This window comes from Artibeus jamaicensis, unplaced genomic scaffold, assembly GCF_021234435.1.
Source record: "Artibeus jamaicensis isolate MK-2021 breed Jamaican fruit bat unplaced genomic scaffold, CSHL_Jam_final contig_781, whole genome shotgun sequence".
Lineage (NCBI taxonomy): Eukaryota > Metazoa > Chordata > Mammalia > Chiroptera > Phyllostomidae > Artibeus > Artibeus jamaicensis.
The window spans coordinates 7,833,124-7,860,179 of NW_026521968.1; the positions used below are offsets into that span (position 1 = coordinate 7,833,124).

The window sequence follows — 27,056 nt, forward strand, 5'->3', positions numbered from 1 at the left end:
GAGATCTTTATAATAAACATATACCCCTTTTATAGAGTCATTTCTTTCAACACAACTCAAGATCTGAATATGACAAAATAGCCATATCGCTTTCTATTCTTTGAAATATTTGTTTTAAAAAGTAAATAAAAAATATGTAAACCAGAAATAACTTGCAGAGGATGTATAGAAAACTGGTATCTGAAGCGCTAATGAAAGAAATTATGAAATGGACAAATAAATACAGCAAATTGGCTCCCAAACCCTTTTAACTTCAGCTTTGAGACATACTTCAGTACCCATAATCTTCTCATTGTTTGTTCCAGGACGAACAAAAACTGGTTAGAAGTGCCTTGAGAAACATGTAGGAAAAATACCAAAAGTAACTTTTCTGCTCCTGAAACCACACTTCCTACACTCTTCCAAATTACATATTATAATCATCAAATGTATTAAAAAGCTGTTGTTCAAGACTGCTTTAATTCAGGACAAGGGTTGTATATGTTTGACCACAAGCCCAGGACAGAGCAATGCCTGGCACATAGTAGGTGTTTGCTCAGTGGGTGAGTACCCCATCTGCTCTCATTTCGTTACCCTCCCCACCTCAGCAGAGTGGCTGAAACCCACAAAATGGTACAGCAGCCCAGGCAGGAAGCAGGGGCCTGGGTATTTTTACCTAGCAATTTAAACACTCGATGTACACACTTTTGGTCAAAATTAGTAAACTTTATTTAACTTTCAAAAAATAAAACAGAGAAAGGCAGCTTTAGCTTTGTTCTTGAGGATCAGATGTAACAGCCCAGAGCAGGAACTACCCCTAAGAAGTTAAAACACCCTTTACCCTCAATCAAGCCACAGGCAAGGAGGAATCCTCAATTTGGGGACAGGCCTGGGTGGGTGGGATAGGAAGACCACCACAGTCAGGCAAGTGGGTTCTGAGACGGCACAAGGGGAAAACAAGACAAAAGCCTCACTGGAGACAACCAAAACTTCAACGGGGAACTTCGACACAAGGAGCTATGTACAAGGGAGCCAGGCTGGGGGCTTGCACCCCTGAAGGAGGTGAGAGGATTGCCAAGCCCCACCAGGCTGCCCTTCAGCCTAGCCGGCTGCTGCTGGGGCCTGCTCGACCTCAGTTCTCCTCATCACTGTCATCAGGGCTGATGGCTGGGCTGGTGAGACTATAGGTGGGACTGGTGGGTGAGTAGCCAGGGGAAGTGGGTGAGTAGGTAGAGCCTTTGGGGGAGGTGGGTGAATAGGTGGGGCTGGTGGGTGAGTACTTGGGGGAGGTGGGTGAGTAAGTGGGGCTAGTAGGTGAGTACTTGGGGGAGGTTGGAGTATAGACTGGAGAGGTTGGTGAGTAAGTAGGAGACGTTGGTGAGTATTTTGGGGTGGTGGGTGAATAGGTAGGGCTGGTAGGTGAGTACTTGGGGGAGGTGGGTGAGTATTTCGGGCTGGTAGGTGAGTACTTAGGAGAGGTTGGGGTGTACTCTGGTGAGCTGGGACTGTATGAAGGGCTGGTTGGGGTATACTTTGGTGAGGTAGGGCTGTAGCTGGGCGAGCTGGGACTATAGCTGGGAGAACTTGGGGTGTAGGTTGGAGACTGTGGTGTATACCGTGGACTTGAAGGGGAATAGCTTGGTGAGGTCGGGGAGTAGCTGGGTGATGTTGGAGAGTAGCTTGGAGAGGTTGGGCTGTAGTTAGGGCTTGTTGGTGTATAGTTGGGACTAGTAGGTGAGTAGCTGGGCGATGTTGGGCTATAGCTGGGTGATGTTGGGGTATAATTGGGACTGGTTGGAGAGTAGTTAGGGCTGGTGGGTGAATAACTTGGAGAAGTTGGTGAATAGCTGGGAGAGGTAGGAGAATAGCTGGGTGATGTTGGGGAGTAGCTGGGAGAGGTGGGAGAATAGCTGGGTGAGGTTGGGGAGTAACTGGGAGAGGTTGGAGAGTAGCTGGGAGATGTTGGCGAGTAACTGGGAGAAGTCGGTGAGTAGCTAGGTGATGTGGGCGAGTAGCTTGGGGAAGTTGGAGAGTAGCTGGGAGAGGTGGGAGAGTAACTGGGAGAGGTGGGAGAATAGCTGGGAGAGGTGGGAGAATAGCTGGGAGAGGTGGGAGAATAGCTGGGTGACGTGGGACTATAATTGGGACTGGTTGGAGAATAGGATGGAGAGGTAGGGGAGTAGGAGGGTGAAGTGGGGGAGTAAGAGGGACTCTGGGGCGTGTAGCCCCCAGGGGAGCGGGGCTCATAGGCAGGCGATGTTGGTGAGTAGCTGGGAGACATGGCACCACCTGTAGGAAAGAATGCAAAAGAAGTTAAGTGATGGAGATACTAGCCCAGAGGGAAAGATAAGGGAGGAAACGAATTTGGCACTGACAGACAGGGACAGCTCACCTGGCGAGGGGATATATGGGCTTGAGGGGCCTGGGGAGCCTGGGGAGCCAGGCGTGGGAGACCAGGCAGGAGAATAACCTGGGCTGAAGCCACTGGCATCCGAAGCAGCACTGGGAGAGAAGCCAGCTGCTCCCGGAGTCATTCCACTTCCTGCAAGGTAAGAGAAAATGTTAAGTTAAAACCAGAGCTAGAGCCCATCCAACACCTTCCCTAGAGCCCCATGGCCTCCAGTGTTCTCCAACATGGTAACTCTCCATAAGCCGTCTGAACCACCTAAAGGGCTCTCTTCCTGGGCTGGGTCACTCACCAACACTGGGGGACCAGGCGCCGTAGGCTGGGGTTGCACCCTGATTCCAGGGTGTCATGGCTGGAGAAATTCCTCCCATGGGACTGGGTGCTGAGCCGAAGAACATGCCGGTGGCTGCAAAAATACACACAGTAACTTCTGAGTAACAGCACCAAGGGACGGGATACCCTCCCATCCATGGCCTGCCTCCCCTTCAGAGACCCAGCCAGGACCCATGCAGCTGAGACTCATACTCACGTCCAGCAGCACCCAGGCCGGGGATATTGGTGGGGATCTCCATGCCATACTTGCACTTCTCTGCATCAAGTAGGAGGTCAAAGCAGCCAGTGCCAGCTGGAGCTAGCTGGCCCAGCATGATATTCTCAGATACCCCCTTCATGGGGTCGCTCTCTCCATGGGCAGCTGCTTCCATGAGCACATCCACCTGAACAACCGGAAGAGGGGGTGACCCCATTAGATCCCTCCACAGCTATTCCACCATGGTACAGCCCACCCACCCAACAGAGGCAAGACCAGCACCAATGCCCACCACACCCATCATTTTGGTGGATGTCCTGCTTCCCACAGCACTCCCTCCTTTCTTTTGCTCTCTCCTTCCCCCTGTTCAGAAGTTCTGCCATTACCGTTTCCTCAAAGGAGCATTTCATGAGAGGTCCAGTATCCTGGCGGTTGACTCCATGTCGTGTGATGGCCATCAAGTGCCCACGACAGGTCATGGTATCACATAAGAGAGCCAAATGCCGGTAATTAACATAGGAACCATCAAAAGAGATGACGTGGTACAGCTCCCGCTCCAAGGCCTTCCGTACGGCTTCAATACCCAATACCTAACATAGGGTTGGGGGCAAAGGGTTAAGACAGAGTACTCTGCTTCCAGCTCCTACCATTGCACAGATCCAGAGGGGTAGTCAGTGAAGCCCAGAATCAAAGTGGAGGCAGGCATAAAAAACACTGAGCAAGGATAATCTCATGAGTGGAGAGTGGAGAATGCAACAGTTGCCAGGGCATCCAGGGAGGGGCCTTGAGCCAGAGACCAGGACAGACTGCTGGGCAGTGGGGCTGCAAGGGGCTCACCGTAAAGATCTCCACAATATCATTGGACGTGGTGCGCACAGGGTCCACATCCTTCTCACTCAGCACCCGCATCAAGCTCACGCCATCAGTCTCCAGAATCCACTCTTGCAGGGCCTTGAATTCCCCATCCTCTGTGATAATGATCTTCTTCTTATTGTCTGTCTGTGGCAAGTGCATGTACACCTGGAGGGGGCACAGTGAGTTCAGGTGGGGCGGGGCAGAGGTGGGAGGGAGAGAAGTGGGAGGTGGGAGGGCTGCCAGGGAGGGAATGGCCGACCTTGCTGATCTGCTCGATACCCTGCAGGGTCATGTCTGTCAGCATGTTGGACTCGATGCAGCGCAGGAAAACATCATCATCCATCTTGTCCACCACCTCTTCTTCCTGCAAGGAGTGAGGTGAACACTCCCGAAATTTTCTGGTCCCTTCCCAGGCTCACCCCAAAATACAGCCTCCTCAGTGACCTAACAGTCAAGTCAAGGCCCCAAACTCCACCCTCTTCAGTTCCAGCGAACTATTCTCCAACATTTCTATAGTAGGTTCTGAGTTTATATTAAAGCACCATCCACCCACACCTGCTGAACAATTTTTTAGGAGCCAGGCCCAAGAGTGAAGTCACTGGTCAAACATTTTCTGGAGTCTTGTTACACGTGCCCTCACACCACTCTACCTAGGACATCAATTTCGACTGTCCACCCTGCCCCCTACTCTAGTCCTTGCCCTTACACTGAGCCCCAGGGGAGGAGAGAGCCAAAGACAGGGCTATGAAGATGAGCCCACTTCAACACTATCTGCTCTTATCTATGTGACAGCTGCTACAGATTTCAAAGATTTTGCTGCTAAAAGTTTTTAAAATCATTGCTAACCACCATTAGCCATCCCTACATTAGGTGCTGTAACTAGCACATTGATGGTGCTTTCGTTTTAACTTCTTTGGTCATGAACAAAACTTAACGGCTTCCTATGTCTGTCTGACATGTCTGACATGGGAAGCCATTACCTCTTCCTGGGTCCCATTTACCTCTTGCATCTTATTTTCATCACTGTTCATGATACGGATACGGAGCACCAGCTTTTCTGCATTATCATCATTAAAGATGCAATTCAAATCATCGCCAAAACCTGGTGGGGAGGAGCCATGAGAAAGATCACATCTATAGGACTTGCTTCTCAGTCACTGTTCACCTGCAGCTCCCCCCTACTCCTCAAAGAACCTTTCTGAATGGGGGTAGGGGGAAATGCTGAGAAGAAAAGGGAATGCAGAGGGGAACTGGAGAAGAGATGCCTTGGGGGAGCAGAACCAGTGAATGAAAGGTCGTGAGGGCATGTGGTTTGTTGGAGACTAGAGTGCAGTGACACAACAGAGGGGGATCACAGGCAAACCTCCTGAGCTGGGCTGGCCCTCCCAGCCTTACCAGCATTGATCTTTTCAGCAATCTGCTCCATGGTTAGTTTCCGGTCAGTCATGTGCTTCCGGTCCAGTTCCACTCGCAAAAGCCAGGGAGAGATTCGGGCCACGTCAAAGTCAGGCATCTCATAGTAGACATTCACCCATTCCTGATCCTCTGCCACCACCGTGCTCTGGGGGTTGGGGTCATAGTAGATGGCTGTGTTTGCAGTCACCTTCCTCAATGTTGTATGTTCCAGACGGCACAGAATGTCCTGGAAAGGAAGAGGAATTCATGACACATTTGGGCTACCCAAACGCCTCTTCAAATCCTCCTGTAGAGAGAATCCAAAACTTTTAGTCAAGGGGAAAGTGTTCCTCTCCTTTTCCTCCTGCTGGGAAAGCCCATCCACCCCAAGTTTTACCTTGGCTCTCTCAGCATCTCGAGCAGACTGGCCCAGCAAGAAGACAGTAAGTGAAGGGGTCTTTGGCTTCTTGGAAATGTTGATGAGCTCCTTAAGTCGGGGCACACCCAGCGTCACATTCTTGGCAGACACACCAGCATAATGGAAGGTATTCAAGGTCATCTGTGTTGCGGGTTCTCCAAGGGACTGTGCAGCCAGAGCGCCCACCATTTCCCCAGGATGGGCCTGTGGGAGTAAGAAAAGAGAACATCAGAAAAAGCCCCTCTCTTCTGGTGAATGAAAGGGAGACGCAATTGGCTGGGACTATCTTCTCTTAAAGGACATGGGGCAAGGGACCTGGAAAATGCAGAGACTTCAAAAAAAAAATTAGTCGTCTTTGATCATCCCCTTTCCTCAGACAGCATTTCAATTCACAAACATCACTTCTGCACCATGTCACCTAAATCTGAAATTTCTAAAAGTGTGCTAAACTATTAATTTGTAATAGTCTTCTAAATGGGAAGCTCCCCAATGTATTATTTTAATTGACATATAACCACTTACCATAAAATATAACCTTTTAATTGGAGTCATACAGTATAGCTGGCCTTTTCAGACTGGCTTCTTTCACGTAGTCATACGTATTTAAGGTTCTTTACTGTCTTTTTATGGCTTGATAGCCTATTACTTTTTATTATGGGATGATATTTTTTTTCTGCCCAAATGTTTTTTTTTTTAAATTTTTTCATTGATTATGCTGTTACAATTGTTCTATTCCCCCTTTCATTCCCCTCCACCCTACCTCCCCATCCCCCCCTTTAGTTTATGACCATGTGTCTCAAGTCCTTTAGATTCTATATTTCCCATGCTATTCTTGCCCCCCCTTCTATTTTCTATCTACTGTCTATACTACTTATTTTCTGTACCTTCTCCCCCCATCTCCTCCTCCCACTCCCCTGTTGCTAACCCTCCTGGAGATCTTCATTTCTATGTTTCCACTCCTGATCTAGCTGTCCTTTTAGTTTGCTTTTGTTTTAGGTGTGGTTGTTAATAACTGTGATTTTGTTGTCCTTTCACTGTTCATGTTTCTTTAACTTCTTTTTCTTCTTTTTAACATTTCATATAATAAGGGCTTGGTGATGATGAACTCCTTGAATTTGATCTTATCTGAGAAGCACTTTATCTTCCTTCCATTCTAAATGAAAGCTTTGCTGGATAGAGCAATCTTGGTTGTAGGTCTTTGGATTTCATGACTTGGAATACCTCTTTCCAGCCCCTTCTTGCCTGTAAGGTCTCTTTTGAGAAATCTGCTGACAGTCTGATGGGGACTCCTTTGTAGGTGACTGTCCCCTTAGCTCTTGCTGCTTCTAGGATTCTCTCCTTCATTTTAATTTTGGCTAATGTAATGATGATGTGCCTTGGTGTGTTCCTTCTTGGGTCCAACTTCTTTGGTACTCTCTGAGCTTCCTAGATTTCCTGGCAGTCTATTTCCTTTGCCAGATTGGGGAAATTCTCCTTTATTATTTGTTCAAATAAGTTTTCCACTGGTGGCTGTGCCTTTCCCTTCTGGTACCCCTATAATTCGGATGTTGGAGCGTTTAAAGATGTCCTGGAGGTTCCTAAGACTCTCCTCATTTCTTTGGATTCTTGCTTCTTGACTCTTTTCTGTTTGGCCATTATTTGCTTTCTTCTGGTCCACTCCATTGATTTGAGACCCAGTTTCCTTTTCATGGCTATTGGTGTCCTGTGCAATTCCATTCATTTCAATTAGTTTCGCCTTCATATATTTGTCTAATTTGTGGCTATAATCAACCAGTTCTGTGAGGATCCTGATCACCAGTGTTTTAAACTGTGCGTCTGAGAATTTTGCTATTTCTTCATCGCTTAGATTTATGGGCTCTGGGGCTTTGAGATCTTCTTGAGCCATTTTTGTTCTGTTCGCACCCTTTAAGTGTGAGAAGTGGTGCCTTGGACTCCCAGGTCGCTGGGTTTTGAGGCTGTATGTGGGGGCGTGGTCAGAGCGGGGAAATGGCGGCGCCCTCTACTGCCGCTTGCCACGGGGACCACCGGGGCCGGTCCAACCGCCCACTCCCTCGCCTGTCCGCTCACGCACAAATGGGCGACCACAGTCAACGCGAAGCACCGCTCCCCCGCTGTCTCCCCCGCGGTCACTCGCCTGGTCGCTCACTAGATCCAACCCTCCACCTGGATTCCGCACATCTGGATTCCACGCGCCTGAGTCCATCTGACCGAGTCCTCCTGTGCAACCCCTTACCAGCCGCTGGTTTCGCCCCTTACCAGTCAAGCTGAAGAATTTGTTGTTAACAGACTTCCGAAAAGTTCAATTTTCCGTGTTCTGGCTGTGTTTTCTTTTGCTAATATTTAGTTGTCTCTAAACTTGGTTGTGTGAGAAGGCACGGCACATCCACCTATGCCTCCATCTTGGCGGAAGTCTCAGGATGATATTCTCTTGTATGGATATAGCAATTTGACTTAACCATTCAACAGTGGAAGAACATCTGCATTGTTTCTACAGCACTGGCTATGATAAACGCTGTTGCATTGGCATGCAGAATTTTGTGAGGACATACGCTTGACAGTCTCTTGGGTATATTCCCAGGAAGGGACTTGCTGAGTCATGTGATAACTCCAGGTTTAAACTTTTGAGGAGCTGCCAGGTTTTCCAAAGCAGCTGCACCTTTCTCACCAGCAGTGCAAGACTTCCACCCGAGTCCTGGCCAACACTTGTCTCCATATATATATTTTTAAAGGTTTATTTATTTTTTAGAGTGAAAGGGAGGGAGAAAGACAGAAACATCAATGTGTGGTTCCCTCTCACATGGCTCCCACTGGGGACCTGGCCCACAAACCAGGCATGTGCCCTGACTGGGAATCAAACCTGCGACCCTTTGGTTTGCAGTCCACACTTAATTGACCGAGCTACGCCAGCCAGGGCTGTCTCCTTATATTTTATCGTAGCCATTCTAGTGGGCATAAAATGGCAGCTCCCTGTGTCTTTCATTTGCATTTCCCTGATGACTAATGATAAAGAACATCTTTTCATGTGTTTACCTGTCATTTATCTCTCCTTTGGAGGAAACATCTATTGAAATCCTTTAACACTTTTTCTTTTTTGCTGTTGACTTGAAACAGTCCTTTGATGGCCCTTAAATCAAATATATTATTTGCACATATTTCCCCTCCCATATTGTTTCTTAAACTTTCTTGATGGTGTTCTCTGAATCACGTAACTTTTTAATCTTGATGAATTCCAAATTATATATTTTTGTTGTTGTTGCTGCTCATGCTTTTGGTGCCATACCTAAGAATCCATTGCCTAACAAGGGCATGAAGATTTACCCCAGTGTTTTCTTCCAAGAGTTTTTTTATGGTTTTAGATCTTATATATAGGTCCTTTATATATTTTGAGATAAATTTTGTATAAGGTATGAGGTAAGGGTTCAACTTCATTCTTTTCCATGTGGTTATCCAGCAGTTGTTCCGGAACTATCTGTTGAAAAGATTCTTTCCGCCATTTAATTGACTGGGCAACCTGGTCAAAAATCAGGGGACCATAAACATGGAGAACTATCGGTCATTTCCCATGGGTCTATACATGCATCTTTAGATCACCAGCACAGTCACAACCATTGCAGTTCTGTAGGAAGTTTTGAAATCAGGAAGTATGAGTCCTCCAACTTTGTTCTTTTCAAAACTGTTTTGCCTATTATGAATCCCTTACATTTCCATATTAATTAGATCAGCTTATAAATTTCTGCAAAAAAGGCAACTGCAATTTGATAGAAATTGTATTGAATGTAGATCACTCTGGGGATTATTGCCTTGTAACAATATATCAGGTCTTCTAATCCATGAATGCGAAGTGTCTGTCTTTCCATTTATGTAAGTCTTAAAATTTCTTTCAACCATATTTTGTAGTGTGTTCTAATGTATTTTAAGTACTTCATTTATAAAACTGGATTTAGATCAAATGAATTCAGAAGCATGCCTATAATTATAATGCTTCTCACCTTCAATTACTCTATTAAATCCTTAAAGACAGTGATAATATATTTTAGTAGCTATAAATCTCTTTTCTGCTACTGCAATTCCCTACCTCCAATTAATTTAGAATTGTATACACCACAAACATTTTAAGAAAACAAAGAACAACACTTCCATTTCATACCCCAGCCATGCCACTTACTTCCTGTATGACCATCACACAAACACAGTCACACTCTCTCCCCAAGGCTCAGTCTTATCTCTGTAACACGGGACTAACACCCCCCCCACCAGGATCGTCTTTAGGACTACTAAGGAATGAAGGCTTAATAAAGCCTCAAACACAGGTCTTTGTACACAGCAGACTCTCAGTGAATAAAAGCTATAATTAGGTGATTGTGGGCAGAGGTGGGCTGTTTTCAGTGCCCAGAGAAGTCGATAGGTCAAAGAGAAAAACAGGCCTGAGGTGATGACAACACTCACAATGGCTTGATTGAACTTGGACTCAATCTCTCCAAGCAGCCAGTCAAAGGCCTCTCCACTGAGCCGAAATTCCTCAGCCATGCGACGGGAACACAGTGTGGATCGAAGGTGAATGTTGAAGAGCAGTGTGGCATTCTCCTGAGCCTGCCGGCTCAGCGGGTCATCCCCATTCACAATCACCAGCTTCTTGCTCAATTCCTTGACTCCTGGGGGTTAAATGAGGGGTAATTTGTCAACCATGGCCCAGAAGATTCTTGACTCCTATTCTTGATGCCAAGCAGGTACTCACCCTCCACCACCTTGATGGGGTGCAGGTCGGAGGGAAGGCGAGGGTTGATATGGAAGATTTTCTGAGCATTCCAGATCATGCGCAGCAGGTTACAGGGGAGGACAACCTGAGGCAGGAGGTAAGGGAGGAAGGATCACAAGCTGGGGACAGCCACAAAGGGGGAGCAATTCTCCAGCCCAGCCCTTCCTGCTTACACACACCTTGCTGTCCCCAGTTGGGAAGATGACCCTGAGCACCTCGCGATCCTCACGCATCCTTTCAAATTCTCGCTCCAGCTCATTCTGAATGTGTGCGTTGCTCAGCACATCCTTCACCAGATCCTCCTGCAGAGTGCGCCTCAGGGCCCTCTCATTGGTATAATCAAAGCGGAACCTGCAGATGACAGAGCAGAGTCTAGGACCAGGTGGCTCTGGGGCCTGATTCCCGCAAAGGGGTGCATTCTGCAGGAACAGGGCTTCGGAGACAAGGATCCCAAACAGGGAAATAGAAGACCTAGGCCCAGAAACTGCCAGTGGGACCTGAGCCTGTGCCAGCCCCTCTAAGCTGGCTTTGTTCCATCGCCAGAAACAAAGTGGTGACTGTTAGGATGGGCGGGGTAAGACAAAATGGAGGCTGAACTACAACCCGGAAAAGATGGCTGATGTCAAACAGAGAGCCGAAAGGGTGGGCTTTATCAGCATAGCAACCTGAGCCCGAGGAAAGCCACCAATGATATATTGCCGCTTTGTTCAAAGGGGACCAATCACCAGCTCCCACGAAGAGAGCCAACCAAAATAAAACCCCACCACATTCCCTGCTTGGGCCCGACTTCCCCAGGCCCACTCTGTGGGCCAGGGAAACTCGCCCAGGCTGCAAACCCCAATAAAGCTCTATATGCCTAAGTTTGTGGCTGATTGGCATTTCTTCCTCCGCGGAGCCTAAGAAAACCTTTCAGTGACAGGTCTCAACTCTGCCCTCCACCCACCTTCCCCCAGAGCACAACTGCAGTCAGAGTGGTGGGAAAGGACTGTGCATGGGAAAGTCCACTGCAAGACAAATTCCAGGTGACCTCTGGTAGGAAGGGGAATCCTACAACTCAGGTCTGAGCCACAGGAGTGAGAACCACCCGCCTGCCACCTCCTTACTTCTTCTCAAAAGCCTTATTGGAAGGCTTAAGGGTAGCCAGGTTCTGGAACTCCACACTCTCGCCTGCCAGGCCGTCCTCACCATAGCGCAGCTGTACCACCTGGTTGATGGAATTCCGCACAGTGGCGTCATACTTCACCATCACGGACTCCATGGACTTGATCAGCCGCCGCTGGATATATCCTGGGGGGAGGTAATCAACTATGGGATCCAAGGCAAGAAGAGGATGACAAAGCCCAAAGAGCACTCTGGATCCTTAAGCAACCCGATCCTCAGAAGAGCCAGCCAGTAAGCCCCTCAACCCCAAGGTCTCTCACTGAGAGCCATGTCCACTCCCAGATGGAACCAGCTCCATGCAGCAGGTCAGGAGCAGAGACCCCGAGGCTCTATCCCCCATCCTGAAATGCTCTATAGCAATCAGACAAGGGCATCTGCCTAACTCTTGAGTTTTAGTCTATTCTTTCTACAAATGCCCAAATTAAATCTCTGGGAACAGAAGACTTTAGTCTGAGAACCCCCACTCCCTACTCCCTACTCCCAGGGGCCGCTCTGCCTGTGCTACCGTGGCCCCAGCCCACGGAGGACCCTGGGTCGGAAGGCCTCACCCGTCTCAGCAGTCTTGACGGCAGTGTCGATGAGCCCTTCGCGGCCCCCCATGGCATGGAAAAAGAATTCTGTGGGTGTGAGGCCGGCCAAGTAGGAGTTCTCCACAAAGCCACGGCTCTCAGGCCCATAGTCATCCTTGATGAAGTGTGGCAGAGTCCGGTGCTTGAACCCAAATGGGATCCGCTTACCTTCCACATTCTGCTGCCCAACGACAGCAATGACCTGGAAACAGGTAAGGTGGGTGCGGCTGACTCCCTTGGCCTTAAGAATGAGTTCCCAGTATTTCTCCCCAACTGCCCCACCCCCAGCAACACATACCTTCCCTACCCCTCCCAACCTTCAGTGGGGCCCGCTATCTAGAAAGACAAGGCTCCCCACCTGGGAGATGTTGATCTTGGAACCTTTAGCTCCAGACACAACCATAGACTTAAAGTTGTTGTATTCGGACAGAGATTTCTGAGCAGAGGAGCCAGTCTTGTCTCGGGCATCGTTGAGAATACGGTTCACCTGGTTTTCAAATGTCTGCCGCAGAGTGTTCCCGGGGGTGGGCTCCAGCTCATTGTTATGGGCCTTCTCGATGACCTGGGTGCAAAGGAGGAGGTAGAGTTCTCAATGAACCATCAATCCCTCTTTTATTCCCCTTCTCTCTAATCCTGACACCCTCTTTGCTCTTATTCATTAAGTTTAAAGTCCATGAAAGATTCTTATTCAGTCTTTGCCTGGCCTCTTCTCTCACCTCTATTACATCCTGCTTGGCCTTCTTAATAGTGTTCTGAATGTCCTGGTAAGTCTTAGAATCAGCAATGGAGTCCCCAATGCCAATGGTATGACCTAGAGATAAGGAGAAGCATCAGCAACACCTTCTTTGGACTCCCAAGAAACATGGGACTGAATCACAGCCAAGTGAGCAAATGGAAGGACACCAAATCTAAGGAGGAAAGAGAAAAGAATGAAAAAACACTAAACAGTGGGAGAGAATCAAATGAAGGGCCTGATAGAGCCCCTTCACTTACCCTCAATGAGGAGCCAGTTGTTAATGACAGTCTGAATGTTGGAATAGAAGAGGCGAGTGATGTCATGACCCATCTCTAGGTAAGAGATATGGACCAAAGAGCCAGCTGATGTGCCCAAAGACTTCTTACACAGAATGCCCATGATCAGCTCCCCGTTCTCCACCACCACCTGCAGACAAAGCACCCACTCAGCCCCTGCTGAGGCTTCCACATCCAAGTCCTGTCCCCACACATCCAGAAGCCAGGCCTTACTTTAGTGTCCCCAGGGGAGATGTGCTTATAAGGGCCACTGTCCTCATCATCGGGATGGGTGCTGTGGGTACGAATACAGTTGATGTGACCTGGTATGATAAGGGAGAAGATCTGTTTGCCTGTCCACAGGGGCCGGGGCTTCAGGATGGCTGGCTGTGGGACCTTCCCGTCCCACGTGGACAGGAACATCAGCAGGTTCATCACTTCACCCTGGGAGACAGAGAGTGAGAAAAAGGTAAACTGAGAGCTGCTGGCCCCGATGCTTGGAAATATTGGAGACCACCCTGCCCAAGGGGAAGCCGGATTTCTGCAGGCAGAGATGCCAAAAAAAATGTTTTCTGAAATTTTCATTGTCATAATGAGACTTTTTAAAAACAGTAAATATACATTACAACAATTTGGGAAATAAGTGAAAGTAAAAAAGTAGCAGATAAAGAGAATTTCAACATGGTCACTTATTTTTCCTTTCACCTTTACTTCTACAGACAATAGCTGAAATTACATGACATTTTGAGGAATTAAATGGGAGTTAAAGCCATAGATGTTTTTTGGCCTCTTATGTTTTCTAACCCCCTTTCCTTCCACCTCATAGGTCAGTACAGGGCAAAAGTCACAGCTCTCCCTCCCTGCCTTGGCCTCACTGCCCAGTGGCCCGGCCCCCTGCCTGCCCAAGCCAGGTTCCCTCTCTAGGACCACACACCCGCTCCAGGAAGACATCTCTCTTAGTGAATTTGCGCACTGCAGTGAGCGTGTCCTGCACAATGCCCATGACAGGGCGATTGCTCTGGGGAGTGACAATCATGCGTGGCACCATGGCAAGCTCCTGGATCTCTGCCCGTGTCTCGAGAGACTGTGGCAGGTGCAAGTTCATCTCATCACCATCAAAGTCAGCATTGTACGGGGTTGTCACACTGCAGTGAGAGAGAGAAGTCGTAGCTAGGCAGACGCCTGCAGTGCAAGCTCAGAGAGCAGCCCAGCCCCAGTCTGCCTCTCCCTGCCAGGGCACTGACCTGAGGTTCAAGCGAAAAGTAGACCAGGGGAGGATGCGGACCCGATGTCCCATCATGGACATTTTATGCAAAGTTGGCTGCCGGTTAAAGATAACAATGTCTCCATCGCACATGTGCCGCTCCACCTAGGGAGGTGAAGTATGGGAAAGTGTCAGCGAAGGGGGTGTGCTAAGAATGAAATGACAGTAGACCTAAAATGCTTTCTAGATAGAAACATATAACACTGTGGTATGGTTTCAGTTGAAACACTTATCGACCACCCTCTCTGGGCCAGGCCCTGAAGGTGTCTAAGGATAGTACCCACAAACCGCAAGGTTCTCAATCTGGGGAGAAAATCAAGAGATTCTAAACAAGAAGCCTCTGCTCTCTTCCTCCCTGGATCTCCCTTCCCTACCCTCCATGTCCCTCATGCTGCCCTTGGGTTTATGTGATCCCCACACAGAATGCCAGTGGCTGACAGCCACAAGCTACCCTAGCGTAGCAGTCTCTTGAAAAGAGAATCAATGAGCCTGGATCCTAATCAACAGGACAGCCTCAGCTGGCCCATCCCAGCCAGCCCCCATTCTAGACAGCTTCCTGCTCAGGTGAGTAAGAGGTCCTGGCCTTTTACATGCCTTATAGCCAGTCTGTAGGTGAAGGTCACTGGGCTTGGGGTGAAAACGCAGGTCAATGCGATCGCCGTTGTCTCGGATGATGTACTTGGCCCCTGGGTACTGGCTATTACCCCTGCGCACTAGTTCCTGAAGTCTAGGAAGGAAAGAGGTGAAATAAACAAAAACACTTCCCAGAAAGCCATTACTGGCACTCCTCATCCCAGAGGCCCAAGTGGGAATCCAGCTTCTAAACTTCAATGCTCCCTTCTATTTACTCCAAGCCCATTCCCCTCATGTCTCTCCCGAAACTGCAGACAGGACTTCTGAATTGAGCACACCTGTCAATGTTGAAGGGGGTGACAATCTCTGCAAAGGTCATGTTGGCGGCAATGGAGCGAGGCACGCCAACCTGGTCAATGGAGAGGTTGGGGTCGGGAGTGATGACAGTGCGGGCCGAGAAGTCCACTCGCTTGCCCATCAGATTCCCTCGCACCCTGCCTTCCTTGCCCTTTAACCGCTGCTTCAGGGACTTGAGGGGACGCCCAGACTTCTGCATGGCCTGTGAGCAAACACAGGGTGGGGGCAGCCCAGCAGTCAGCACTGGCCCCTCCTCCAGAGCTCAGAGGCCTTGTGCTGGCCCCCTGCCCTTGCCCCTCAATCCCTGTCCCTCTGGTGCACAGGGCATGCCAAGTATGCTGACTCACACGAGGCAAGCCAGGCAGCTCATTGTCCACCATGGTGGCCACATGGAACTGGAGGAGCTTCACATCCTCTGCAATGACATGGGCTGCCGCACCGTTCTGCTCATTGCGCCGAAGCTGATTGTTGATCTTCACGATGTCGGCCAGTTTGTGAGTCAGGTCATCCTGAAGTAGGAAGTGAGAGTGGTCACGATCCAGCTACCACTGAGCTCTCAGCATGCGTGTGCCAGCACATAGCATCTGTCACCCTGGAATGCAGGTCTGCTCTCTCATTTCAGATACAGAAGCATCTTCATGACCTTTAACCACCTTAGGGGCCTTGTTAAAGGTTATACAGCTAACAAGTGGCAGGGGATTTTCAGAGCCTGATGATTTGTCTGTCATCCATGTACACTGCACTCCACCACCGGCTTCTTCATCCCACACCCACCCCACCCCAGGGCTCCCTCCCTTCACACATTTAGCCATTCAGCTGAGAGGCAGAGTCCAGAAGCCACTGACCTGGTTGCGGGCAGAACCTTGCATCACAACAGCGGGTCGCACCGAGAGGGGCGGAACAGGCAGCACTGTGACAATCATCCACTCCGGTCGTGCATAGCGCGGCTCCATGCCCAGCACAAAACACTCCTCATCTGAGATGCGTTTAAAGATCTCGTGCACTCGCTCAGGACTCAGCAGGATCTTCTTCTCCTGAGAGTCCTCATTGACATGCTTCCACTCTGCGTAAAGCTCCAGGCCTGAGCGCCGGATCCTGGGCTGGTACCGCCCACAGCCACCATGGCCCTTCCGAAGAGAGTGAGGGGCCTTTAGAACCCAGAGATCAAGCCACCTCCTCCACACAAGGCCAGCCTCTGGGACACCTCATGATCCCTCCCTCCCAATATTCTCTACAAGCCCCAGTTACCTTTTCTTTGGTCAAATCCTCATCGCCTTCAGGCTGCTCCACACCAAACTTGTTGTCCATCTCCTCCCCACCCTCGCAGATGTTTTTGCCCTTGCAGAGGTCATAGACATGTGTGAGCCGCTTCTTGGGCTGCCCCTTGGACTTGGCCAAAATGTCCTTGATCTTTGGGTTGTTCTGGAGACGTGGAAAAGCAGTGTTAGTTGGACATGCTCCTCTTCACCCCCACCACATAATACGCCCCTCAGGGCAGGACCCATCCCCCACTCACAGAGTCCACAAGCAATTTGGAGCAGAAGAAGCAGACACAGCGCAAAACTTTCATTGTCTTCACCAGGAAGCCCACGTGAAACACAGGTTTGGCCAGCTCAATGTGGCCGAAGTGGCCAGGACACTCTGTCATGTTTCCTGTGGGAACACACACCTAACACTTTCCTCCCAGCTTTCACACCTCAGAGACCAGATCTCCAGGTGTCTCCGCTCAGGCCTGGTTTTCTTTAAGGACTGAAGCCTCTCTCCTTCACCTCATGATTCCACACCAACTGCCCCCAAACTTACCTGCGCATGTTTGGCAACGGCCAGTCCGCTCAATCACCCCCTGCCTCGGATCCATAAGGCCCCCAAGCTTGGGGCGACCTCCCTCAGTTGTCTCAGGGTATTTGATACCACCCTCTGTTACAGACATTCGTTTCTGCAAGAAAAAAAAGGCCAATAACAACTAAATAGGATTTCTAGTTTTCATATACTAAGGCTTCAAAGAACCACAGTTTACAAAAAGTTGACCAGGTTTAGCCTGGGGTGAGGGCAGTGACAGAAGGTGCCAGTATGTGTATGCTTCTGGATATACCAAACTTGAATATCACAAGTCAAAAGCCTGTCCTAGTCACCATCTGAGTTGGGACAAGGTGGTCAGACCACGTAGTTGCCTACCTCTAGACACCAGACATCTCTCCAGGTTGAATTCTACGTCACTAACATACACAGGATTTCAAGAGCAAAATAAAATATGTTTCGAGAAACGTTAAAAAAAAAAAAAAAAAAATCAATGCCTTGTTTCTTCTCCAAAGCTGAAATCAAGCCCAGAATCTGATTTGTGGGTAGGAAGAACCTCTGTTCTGGCCAGAACAGCACGGGTGTCCTGCCTCAAGGTGTGCCTTGCCAACTTTGCCCCTATCCTTGTAACCTACTCCTCCTTAAGGGCCGGCCAGCTTGAGACTTTCCATGTTCAGATGGAGATTTGATGCTATGACAGGAGAGCCAGAATGAAGAGTTGGCAGAAATTATCTGGAGCAAGAGTAAATCCAGGCATGTCATAGGATGAAGGAAGAGGCAAAGGCCAAAATTCTGAGAAGGATAGGGCCAGGACTCACTGGCTCAATCCAGGGACAGAAAGGATGAGATGGAAGAAGTGTATACCAGTTGAAGAAGAAATTTTTGCCCTGGTCTAGAGGTTGGTCAAGGAAACCTTTAGTTTTCATACACTGACAACCAAGGACTTTAAAATTAGCTAGGCTTTTTGATCCACTGAACTTCCAGAAAGAAGAACTTAGAAGAATGTAATAAAAGCTTCAACCTGAGTGTCAACTTCATGCCAGGCACCAGCCATATTTAATGCACCTTGTTTCTCTAACCACAGATCTAGGAATGAGTGACACAAGAAACCTGAGGCCATGAAGTGACTTGCTCAAGGAGCCAGCGGAAGTCAAAGCCATCCCTCTCTGGTGCCAAACGCAAGCTCATCCCATTCTATAATGCTGCAGCAAAAATTATTATTTAACCTCTAGGACACATTTTTTTGGTGCCAAGGGCAGTGCTAGCTGATTCATTCTTATCTTTGTAACAAACTTATAAACTATGCATCACTGTCTCCATTTTACAGATTATAAAACTGAGAGGCCCAAGGTCATGCAATTACAAAGTGTTAGAGCCAGGGTTTGCTTGTGCATTCTTTCCATTGCATTATGCTGGAAAAACAGATGGGTAACTTCAAATCGGCAAACTGCAGTGACTATGAATGCTTATACATAGCTGTCTCACCAAAGATTCCATCTCCTTCCACCACCACCACCACATCTGTATGACTCCTGATGACCTTCACTCTGCCAAACCCAACAGATCCGTTTCAGCCCTGGCTTGTTGGCCTGTGAGACACTACAGAGGGACCACTCTTTCTTCCTACCTCTCTGGCTGCTGCCTCATAGTCTGGTTCCAGGCTCCTCTGCCTTGGTACACTCCTTAAACCCTGCTAACTCCCCAGGTTTCAGTTCATTCACACTTCTCATAGCACTCTATATGCAACCCTGTGATTTTCCCTACATACTGATGATGCCCACACTTCTACCTCCATGCATCACCTTTCTTCTGGACTTTGGAATCACATATGAAACTATCTACTGAACCCTCTTCAGCTGTCCTATTCACAAATCAAACCCAACATGTCTAAAATCAAATTCCCTTCTTCACAAAAATCACTCCTTTTCCTCTAGTGCCTACCTAAGATGATAGCGCTCAAGGCCAAAAACAATACTTACCCCTTCTTACCCTCAGGCATAAAACAGTAGAAAGAGTAGAGTATGGGCTGAGGCCAGAGACTCCTGGTTTGGAATTTTGTCCCTGTCACTCACGAACTATGTAAACATTATGAACTAAAGCCCTGGAGGGTGTGGCTTAGTGAATTGTGTGCTAATCTGCAAACCAAAGAGCTGCCAGTTTGATTCCCAGTCAGGGCACACACTTGGGTTATGGGCCAAGTCCCCAGTGGGGGGTGAGCCAGAGGCAACCACACATTGATATTTCTTTCCATCTCTTTCCCCCTCCCTTCCCCTCTGTCTAAAAATAAATAAATACAATCTTTTTTTTAAAAAATGACTTAATTAGTCTGCTTAAACCCACAATGGAACTATCCAGTCATTCACTAAGTACTGGTCATTTGTACCTCCTAGATAGATGTTTCTTGATTCCTGGCCCTCTTGCCCATCCCTACTACCACTGCCTTGGGTCATGCCTTTTCTTTGTGGACTACAGCACAGCATTCCATAGGTCACCAACCTGTCTCTCCAATCCATTCACACAACTGGGGTGCTCCCTCTAGAATGGAAATCGAATATTCATACCCTCTTGTCCTCAGAATGATGCCCCAAGTCAGCAGAACTTACAAAAAGGATCTCATGACATTTTCACTCTCCTTTCTTTTTCCACATCAGCAACCAAGTCCCCTGTGGTTCCCCTATCTCCTAACTCTGTGCTGCACCCCCTGGGTCTTAAGCATGTTTGGAATGCCCTTCCCCACAGGACAAACTGTTATTTAAAGACTCAGCTCAGGCATTATTTCTTCAAAGCCTTTCCACAGCCCCCCAAGACTGACTGGCACCCCTCCTCTGTGCTTCTGTAAGCCCTCTGTCACCATGCATCTCATATGCAATGAAATCATCTACTGGGGGTCTGTCTTCTCCATAGATTTTAAGCATCTTTCGGGCAGACAGCATTTTTCTATCATCCTGGATCCCATGGCTCCCAATAAATGTTTGTTAAACTAAACTGAACTGATTAGGAGGGAAGTGCCCTCAAAGAACTTGGAAAAAACACTGTCTCCTGCCAGTCAAACCAGTAATCTCCTCGTAATGCATCTGACTGGCCACCGCTGAATAGAAACCAAAATGGTTTACAGACGCAAGGCTGAAGAGGTTCTGAGCAACCATGATGCTCATCCAAGATGACCTGATGAAATCTCAGAGACAGGCCTGGTGGATGACGGAATTCACAAAGTTGGAACCTCATCAGCTGCACTGTGTCCTTCGTTGTGAGAACCACAACCAAGTGGAAGCAGGCCTGAACCTGGCTGCCAAAAGAGTTACTAGAAAAGGACCCATGGAAAATCCCACTCAAGACTTTTCACCTCCCTCTGCTCCAAGTTTATGCTCACTAAGCGAGCCACCTTCTAAGGACTAATTCTACTTCTAGGCATGGAGAGGGAGTTAGGGGCTGTCCAGCAATGTTCTGGACTATGCCTCTATCTCAATAAACAAAGTGTCATTTTGGATTATAAACAAACTACTTTAGCTCCCAACCATTCACCCAAACACTAGGTTCTCACTACCTACATGATAAATGTTAAGACTCCTGAGGAATGGCTGGTCCCAAGTGCCCCTGAGGTCACAGAACAAAAAGGTGTGCCATAGATTGTTAGTAAAAACATAATCTCTTTCCCTTGACTTTAGCAAGTACACAAGTTCCTTACAACTTGGTTTTAACGCACTCATACAGCTTAACTGGAACCTCCCCACTCCATTTATGCTCCAACTGCAATAGATTTATCAACATTCCTTTTCTTCACATGCCACCTCCTTCCCAGTAAACTCCTTTTCGGTCTTTAAGACCCAATTCAAATGTCACCTCTTCAGTCTTCTCTGACTCTTCCTAGCCTTATCCACACCCTAGCAAGGTCTCCGGCCCAGCTGCAATTACTTGTTTACACACGTGTGCATTAGATTATAAATAATTTGAGGACGAGAATAATTTCCGAATTCACCAATGTAGATTACACTACCTAAAAAGAAAATTTTAAATTTCTCACTGAGCCCTTGTCTTAAATCCTTACTAGAATTAGCTGGGGTATAAACAAATTAAGTTTTCCCTGGAAGACAGTTGCTTTTTTAAAAAAGATTTTATTTTTTTAGAGAGAGGGGAAGGGAGAGAAAAACATCAATGTGTGGTTGCCTCTCATGTGGCCCCCACTGGGGACCTGGCCGGCAACCCAGGCATGTACCCTGCCTGGGAATCGAACTGGCAACCCTTTGGTTCCCAGCCCGCACTCAATCTACTGAACTACATGAGCCAGGGCTGGAAGATAGTTGCTTTTAATGAATAGAAGTTAACTCTTTCAAATGTAATCAAGTACCCATTTCCTCCAACTTTGTACAGCTTTGTATAAAACCCTAATATCAAACCTCCTGGATTCCTTTCCCTTACCAGGCAACATCAAAACATATCTTTTAACAGCAAAGTTACAACAGCTGTCTTGCAAACAATTCTGAGCCCTCAGTACCTCAATACACACCCCACCTCAAGACTTATGAAAAATACTCTACCCTTAAATACTATCAGTTCCACAAGAGGGCCCTTACCCATCCATCCTCCTACCAAAAGTGGAAATGTTATTACCTCAAAATACAGGTGTACTACATTAAATAAATTGCAAGCTATGACCCTTGTAATTTTTGTGAACAGCTTTTCACATTTCTAAAAATAAAAACATGTTCCCATTTTTGCATAAATAGGGCCTCATTCTGCATATTATTCAGTAACTTTTTCATTTATCCAGATTCCTAAACTTTTATTAGTTCACAGTACCCTTCGTGTCTCAGTAATTTTCACAGCACTCCCTAGGCCAAAAGGGATCCACTAAGTATCTAGATCCAAACAATTTAAATATCTATGTCCTACCAATTTAATAGCCATTTGAAAAAAAAACCACAAACACAAATTGAGAAAAACATTGTTTATATATGAAAGTATTTCCCAAACAACCACAATTACTTAGCTATACCTGCTGGGCACTGCACAACTTCTTAAATCTTGGAATCTGATTGGACAGCTGCACCCTTATTTCTTGTTCTACAGTGACTTTGTCCAGAACTTAGCAACTGTAAAAAACCAAGTTTCAAAAAGACATAACATCACTGGAGGGGATTTGGTGCCATCTGATGTTGAAAAGGAACTACTTGGAACTAGAAGTTCCCAGGGCATGCTTCTGGCGCTTCTTGAAAATTCAAAATCTCTCACTGGGCCCCTGTGAGCATGCTGCACTACCTCAGCAGTTTGGGATTTAACCTACTGAGGTCTTGTTCTATTTTAAGGATAGACCCTGAGTTATTCAATAGGATTCCTACTAGTAAGTTAATATTTAGGCAACTTATAATTTAAAACAATGTCATTTTCAAAGTGTTGCAATAAAATACTTCTACATGTATCTGTGTACTTGTCCAATTATTTCAGTCATACATTTATTTCAGAAATTTAATTACATGCCTATTACATACTAGGCACTATTTGAGATGCTGAGAGACTGAATACAAAGTCTCTTATGAAATTTACATTCTATTAATGAAACAAAAACTAATCCTCAGTGACAGGCTATGAAGTTGGAGATAGCAGGATGACATTTAAATAGGGTGGTCAGGGAAGAAGAGCTCCCTTTTTACGACATCTGATCAAAAAACTTATTGATGATGTGAAAGAGCAGACCTGAGGAAGTCTGGGCAATGCTGTTCGGAGCACCAGGAACAGTGAATAACGAAGTCCTTGAGGGAGTAATGAGCTTGTAGTGTTAAAAGAACAAACAGATCAATGTGGCTAAAGAAGAGCAAAGAGAAGACTGGTAATGAGATGGTGAAGCACTTAAGCAGGGGCCAAATACAGGACTTTATAGGTCAGTGAGCAGTTCAGATGCTTTGTAGAGGGCGACGTGAAAAGATCTCTCTAAGCTGCTCTGCAAACTGTAGGAAGAACTGGAGCTAGGGCAACTGCAATACTCTAGAAAAGATGATAGTGGGGTATACTGTGGTGGTTGAGATAAGCATAAATGGCTGGATTTCAGACATGTTTTGAAAGGCAGAACTGACAGGCTGGCAGATAGACTGAGTAAAGGCTGTAAGAGAAGAATCAAAGATGGCTTTTGGGTTTTTGGCTTAAGCAACTGAATGAATGAATGGTGGAGACATTGCTTGTTTGCTGAAGGCAAGACTGGAGGAGGGGCATGTTCAAGGGGAGAAATTGAGTTTTTTGAAGATGAATATGCACATTAAACTATTCATAAAATTGTCACTGCCCTCCAAAAAGGTCGTATCAATTTATCCTCTTACCAACAATGTATAAACATGCCTATATCCTAATATTTTTAAAAGATTTTATTTATTTTTTAGAGGGGAAGGGAGGGAGAGAGAAACATCAATGTGCAAGAGAGACACTGATTAGCTGTTCTTTGCATGTCCCTAACTGGGGACCTGGCACACAGCCCAGGCATGTGCCCTGAGCGGGAATCGAACCCATACCCCCTTCATTCACAGGCCAGCACTCAATCCACTGACCCACATCTGCCAGGACTATACTCCTATATATATGTATATATATATTTACTTTATTCATTGATTTTTTAGAAAGAGAGGGAGGAAGAGGGAAAGGGGGGCATCAATTTGTTGTTCCAATTATTCATGCATTCATTGGTTTATTCTTCTATGTGCCCTGACTGGGGATTGAACCTGCAACCTTGGTGTACAGGGACAACACTTTAACCAACTGAACTACCCAGCCCAGGGCCTACATCCCAATATTTTTGCCATCAGGAAAAAAATTTTTATTTTTAATTTGCATGGGTTTTTTTTACAGATTGTATTTATTTATCTTCAGAGGGGGAAGGGAAAGAGAGAGGGAGAGAAATATCAATGTATGGTGGCCTCTCCCGCATTCTCTGCTGGGAACTGGCCTGCAACCCAGGCATGTGCCCTGACTGGGAATTGAACTGCAATCCTTTGGTTAACAAGACCGTGCTCAATCCACTGGGTCACACCAGCCAGGGCTTAATTTGCATGTTTTTATTAGTAAAATGAATCTTATTTTTCTTTAAATCCTCACCTGAGAATATGTTTATTGATTTTAGAGAGAGACATTTATTGATTGCCTCCCATACCCATCCTGGGTATAAAACCCACCAGGAATAAAGCCCACAACCTAGGAATGTGCCTTGACTGAAAACCAAACCCTCAACCTTTTGATGTACTGGATGATGCTCGAACCAACTGAGACACCAACTGCTCAGCCAGGGTAATGTTTTTATTGGCCATTTGTACTACTTTTGTGAACTGCCTATTCATATCTTTTACCCATTTTTCTAGTAGAGGTGTGCCTTCCTTACTGATATTTAAGTGTTTCTTGTATACTAAGAAGTCTAATCTTGTCTCTCATATTGCAAATATCTGTTTTTTAGCTACCCGTGGTGTCTCTGATAAAGACAAGTGGCTGTTATTTTTACACTCAATAAAATGTACCTATAATTAATTCATTATTATTAAGGGTTTCTATCCCCAGTATCAGCCTTCTGTATTTTTTTAGTGCTTTAATTTTATTTCTACATTTAAACCTTAACTCCATCAGGAATTTATTCTGTGCTTTGGTGTAAATTCAGGAGGTTCTAACTCCAGACACAAATTTCACAGAGCTGAGCCTTCTCCTCCAGCACAACCGTCTCCATCCACAAACAGCCATTAAACTCCATTCTCTCCATCTAACTGGCTACCCCCACTTCACTCCACAAAAAGAGTCCACTCCACAAAAGGAGTACAAGTCACCAACAGCTCTCCTCTAGAACTATCTTCCTCCCTGGTCTCTCCGCCGTCCATGCTTAGAACCAGCTGGTTCTTCACAGGGCACCAAAAGCAGTTTTTGCGGTGTGTTTTTCAAATGTAAAATTGATGTCACTCTCCTGCTTACAATTTCCATTGGCTTCCTAAAGAAATAAAATTAAATCCAGACTCTTAGCATTTTTTACAATACCCCACCTGGTCTCCCCCACCTCATGCTTAGCCAGCCCATCTGGATAATATTTGCCTTCTCACCCACTGAATCCCAGACACAATGGCCTAATTTCAGGCCCTGGGACACAAGTTCATTCACTCCTTAGGCCTAGATGACTACTAGCTGCTTCTCCTAATTCGGGTAATGCCATCTCCTCAGACAGGCCTTCCTAGACCCTGACATACCTCATCTAAAGCAGCTTCACCTCAATGACTCTCCGTTGCATTACAGTTTGTCTTTATTTAAGGCAATTGCCATTGACTAAATTATCTTGTTCATTTATTTGCATGTTTTTTTGTGTGTACGTCTCCTCTGCCCCTTCCCAATTCAAGTACTCTAAAAGGCAGGGTCCTTGTTCTTGTTCAGCTTTCTTCCAGTGTCTGTTGTGTCTGTCACATAGCAGGTGCTCAATTAATATTTGTAGACAGGAGAGGGAAAATCTGGGGGTCCGCTTATCTAAACTTGCGAAGGGCTCCTAGGACTCATCTGACTTCGTTTAACGTCGGTATCTCTGCGTTGTGGTGCCAGGCACCCTTCTCACCCTCTAGCTTCACCTGTGGCCAGGCTCGCACCCTGGCAAATTTAACTCTGGGAAGCCGCGAAGCTGGACCCCGCATTGCCTTGGCGCTGCTAACCCATCCCCACTGCCTGTCACCATGGGCAGAGAGAAGCACCAAGTTTCCGCAGCCAATGTCAAACCCCGCGCGCTGCGCGAGAAAGAGGAACAGTGCGAGGACAGAGCCGCTTACCAGTTCATCCGGACTCAGAATTCCGAACTGCACTCTCTTGATGGTGCGCAGCGGGCATGCGCTGTCCCCGGAGGGGGGGCCTCCCCCGTGCATCGCGGAGGCAGGCGCGCTGCGCAGGCGCAAACCTCAGTACAAAAAGCCTGCGCCGCCTCCGCCTAAGTGCTCAGACCCCGTCGGGGCGGCCACCGGGAAGGACCTTCCCTAAGCTGGGAGGAAAAAGCCAGAGGAAGGAAAGGTGGGGGAGGGAAGGAGGCGGGGAAATAAAAAAGAGCGAAAGGAATTTTCCTCCCCCTTTCCGGAGATTTTTCGTCTCTCAAAAAGAAAAAAAAGAGGAGGGGGAAGGAAAAGGTTTGGGAGGGGGGAGAAGAAAAGGGGTAACGAATAAATAATTAACCGGGATCCAGAACGGCAGAGGTTACGGCAGTTTGTCTCTCCCCCTCCCGGGAACCACTTCTTCTCCAACCGTCCCGACCGCGCTCTCGGCGCTTCTGAGAAGCGAACTGACCGAATGACGCCTTTTATAGATTCGCCCCTGCATCTCCGCCCCTTCCTTTCCCGCCCTCCCTTGCGCTACGGGGTTGCTCGCGCTGGCCTGCACGGGACGCGCGCTCCAGTCGTTGCTCCTCCCTTCCCGACTCTCCGGTTGAGCGACCTTTTGAAATGACAGAGGGGAGGGAAGTTTTATTTCTCCACCTCTTCGAGCTGCTCACTCCCGCACTGAGATTTAAGGTTCGGAGAATAGAAAGTAAATATAGGACGCTTTTACTCCATTTTGGAGTGTGTTTTTCAGCAAAAGTTTGTCATTACTGTTCTCCCCCCCTCTGGAAAATGGTCTGTTCTGAGAATCGGTAATGAAGAAGGCGGGGCGAGTCTGGTCCTCCCGAGTAGGTCCCCGGAGGGGGCAGTGCTGGGACCGTCCTTAGTCATGAATATGCAGTATTATCACTGAATATACATGAGTAAATCAAGATGGCGAGGCCAATTACTTGTCCGGAAGTAGGTATTAGTCGAGAGGCCTCCTGGAATGGGTGGGTATTTCTCGCCTCTAATGTATCCCAGTATAGAACTCAGTTTCTGGATCACCGGCCTGAGACGCTCAAACAGATCTCTGCTCAGAAGAAAGGAAGGATCTCTCTCAGAGACAGCTTACGGAACGAGGCCAGCAGCTGTCTGGGAGAGAGATCATGGGCCCGGGCAGGACACAGGCCCTGGGGGATTCA

General features: G+C 47.3%; 1 protein-coding gene across 2 annotated transcripts; it reads right to left on the reverse strand.

Moving 5' to 3' along the window:
• Positions 1–690: 690 nt before the first annotated feature.
• On the reverse strand, positions 691–26,316 carry POLR2A (RNA polymerase II subunit A). Of its 2 annotated transcripts, XM_037129191.2 has the most exons (30): positions 25,837–25,927; positions 22,065–22,161; positions 17,078–17,210; positions 16,791–16,927; positions 16,523–16,696; positions 16,120–16,401; positions 15,622–15,783; positions 15,256–15,476; positions 14,939–15,071; positions 14,325–14,449; positions 14,015–14,225; positions 13,315–13,524; positions 13,063–13,231; positions 12,786–12,880; positions 12,428–12,631; positions 12,049–12,271; positions 11,443–11,626; positions 10,519–10,690; positions 10,319–10,424; positions 10,030–10,235; positions 5,563–5,787; positions 5,166–5,412; positions 4,772–4,872; positions 4,030–4,134; positions 3,753–3,935; positions 3,302–3,505; positions 2,916–3,102; positions 2,679–2,792; positions 2,372–2,521; positions 691–2,268 (listed from the first exon to the last, which is right to left on the reverse strand). In XM_037129191.2, the coding sequence occupies exons 3-30, from the start codon at positions 17,202–17,204 to the stop codon at positions 1,112–1,114; spliced, it is 5,814 nt and encodes a 1,937-aa protein (XP_036985086.1). In that variant the 5' UTR covers positions 17,205–17,210; positions 22,065–22,161; positions 25,837–25,927; the 3' UTR covers positions 691–1,111. The 2 variants fall into 2 exon arrangements, with proteins under 2 accessions (XP_036985086.1, XP_036985084.1); XM_037129189.2 differs by lacking the exon at positions 22,065–22,161 and having other exon boundaries at positions 25,837–26,316.
• Positions 26,317–27,056: the final 740 nt, after the last annotated feature.

Excerpts from the sequence above, each read along its gene's own strand:
- POLR2A (XM_037129189.2), bottom strand. The coding sequence starts at position 25,929 with ATGCACGGGGGAGGCCCCCCCTCCGGGGACAGCGCATGCCCGCTGCGC. Across the intron at positions 5,788-10,029 it reads CCAAGTTCAATCAAGCCATT|GCCCATCCTGGGGAAATGGT; the intron begins GTGAGTGTTGTC and ends TTACTCCCACAG. Across the intron at positions 4,135-4,771 it reads ATGAAAATAAGATGCAAGAG|GAAGAAGAGGTGGTGGACAA; the intron begins GTAAATGGGACC and ends CACTCCTTGCAG.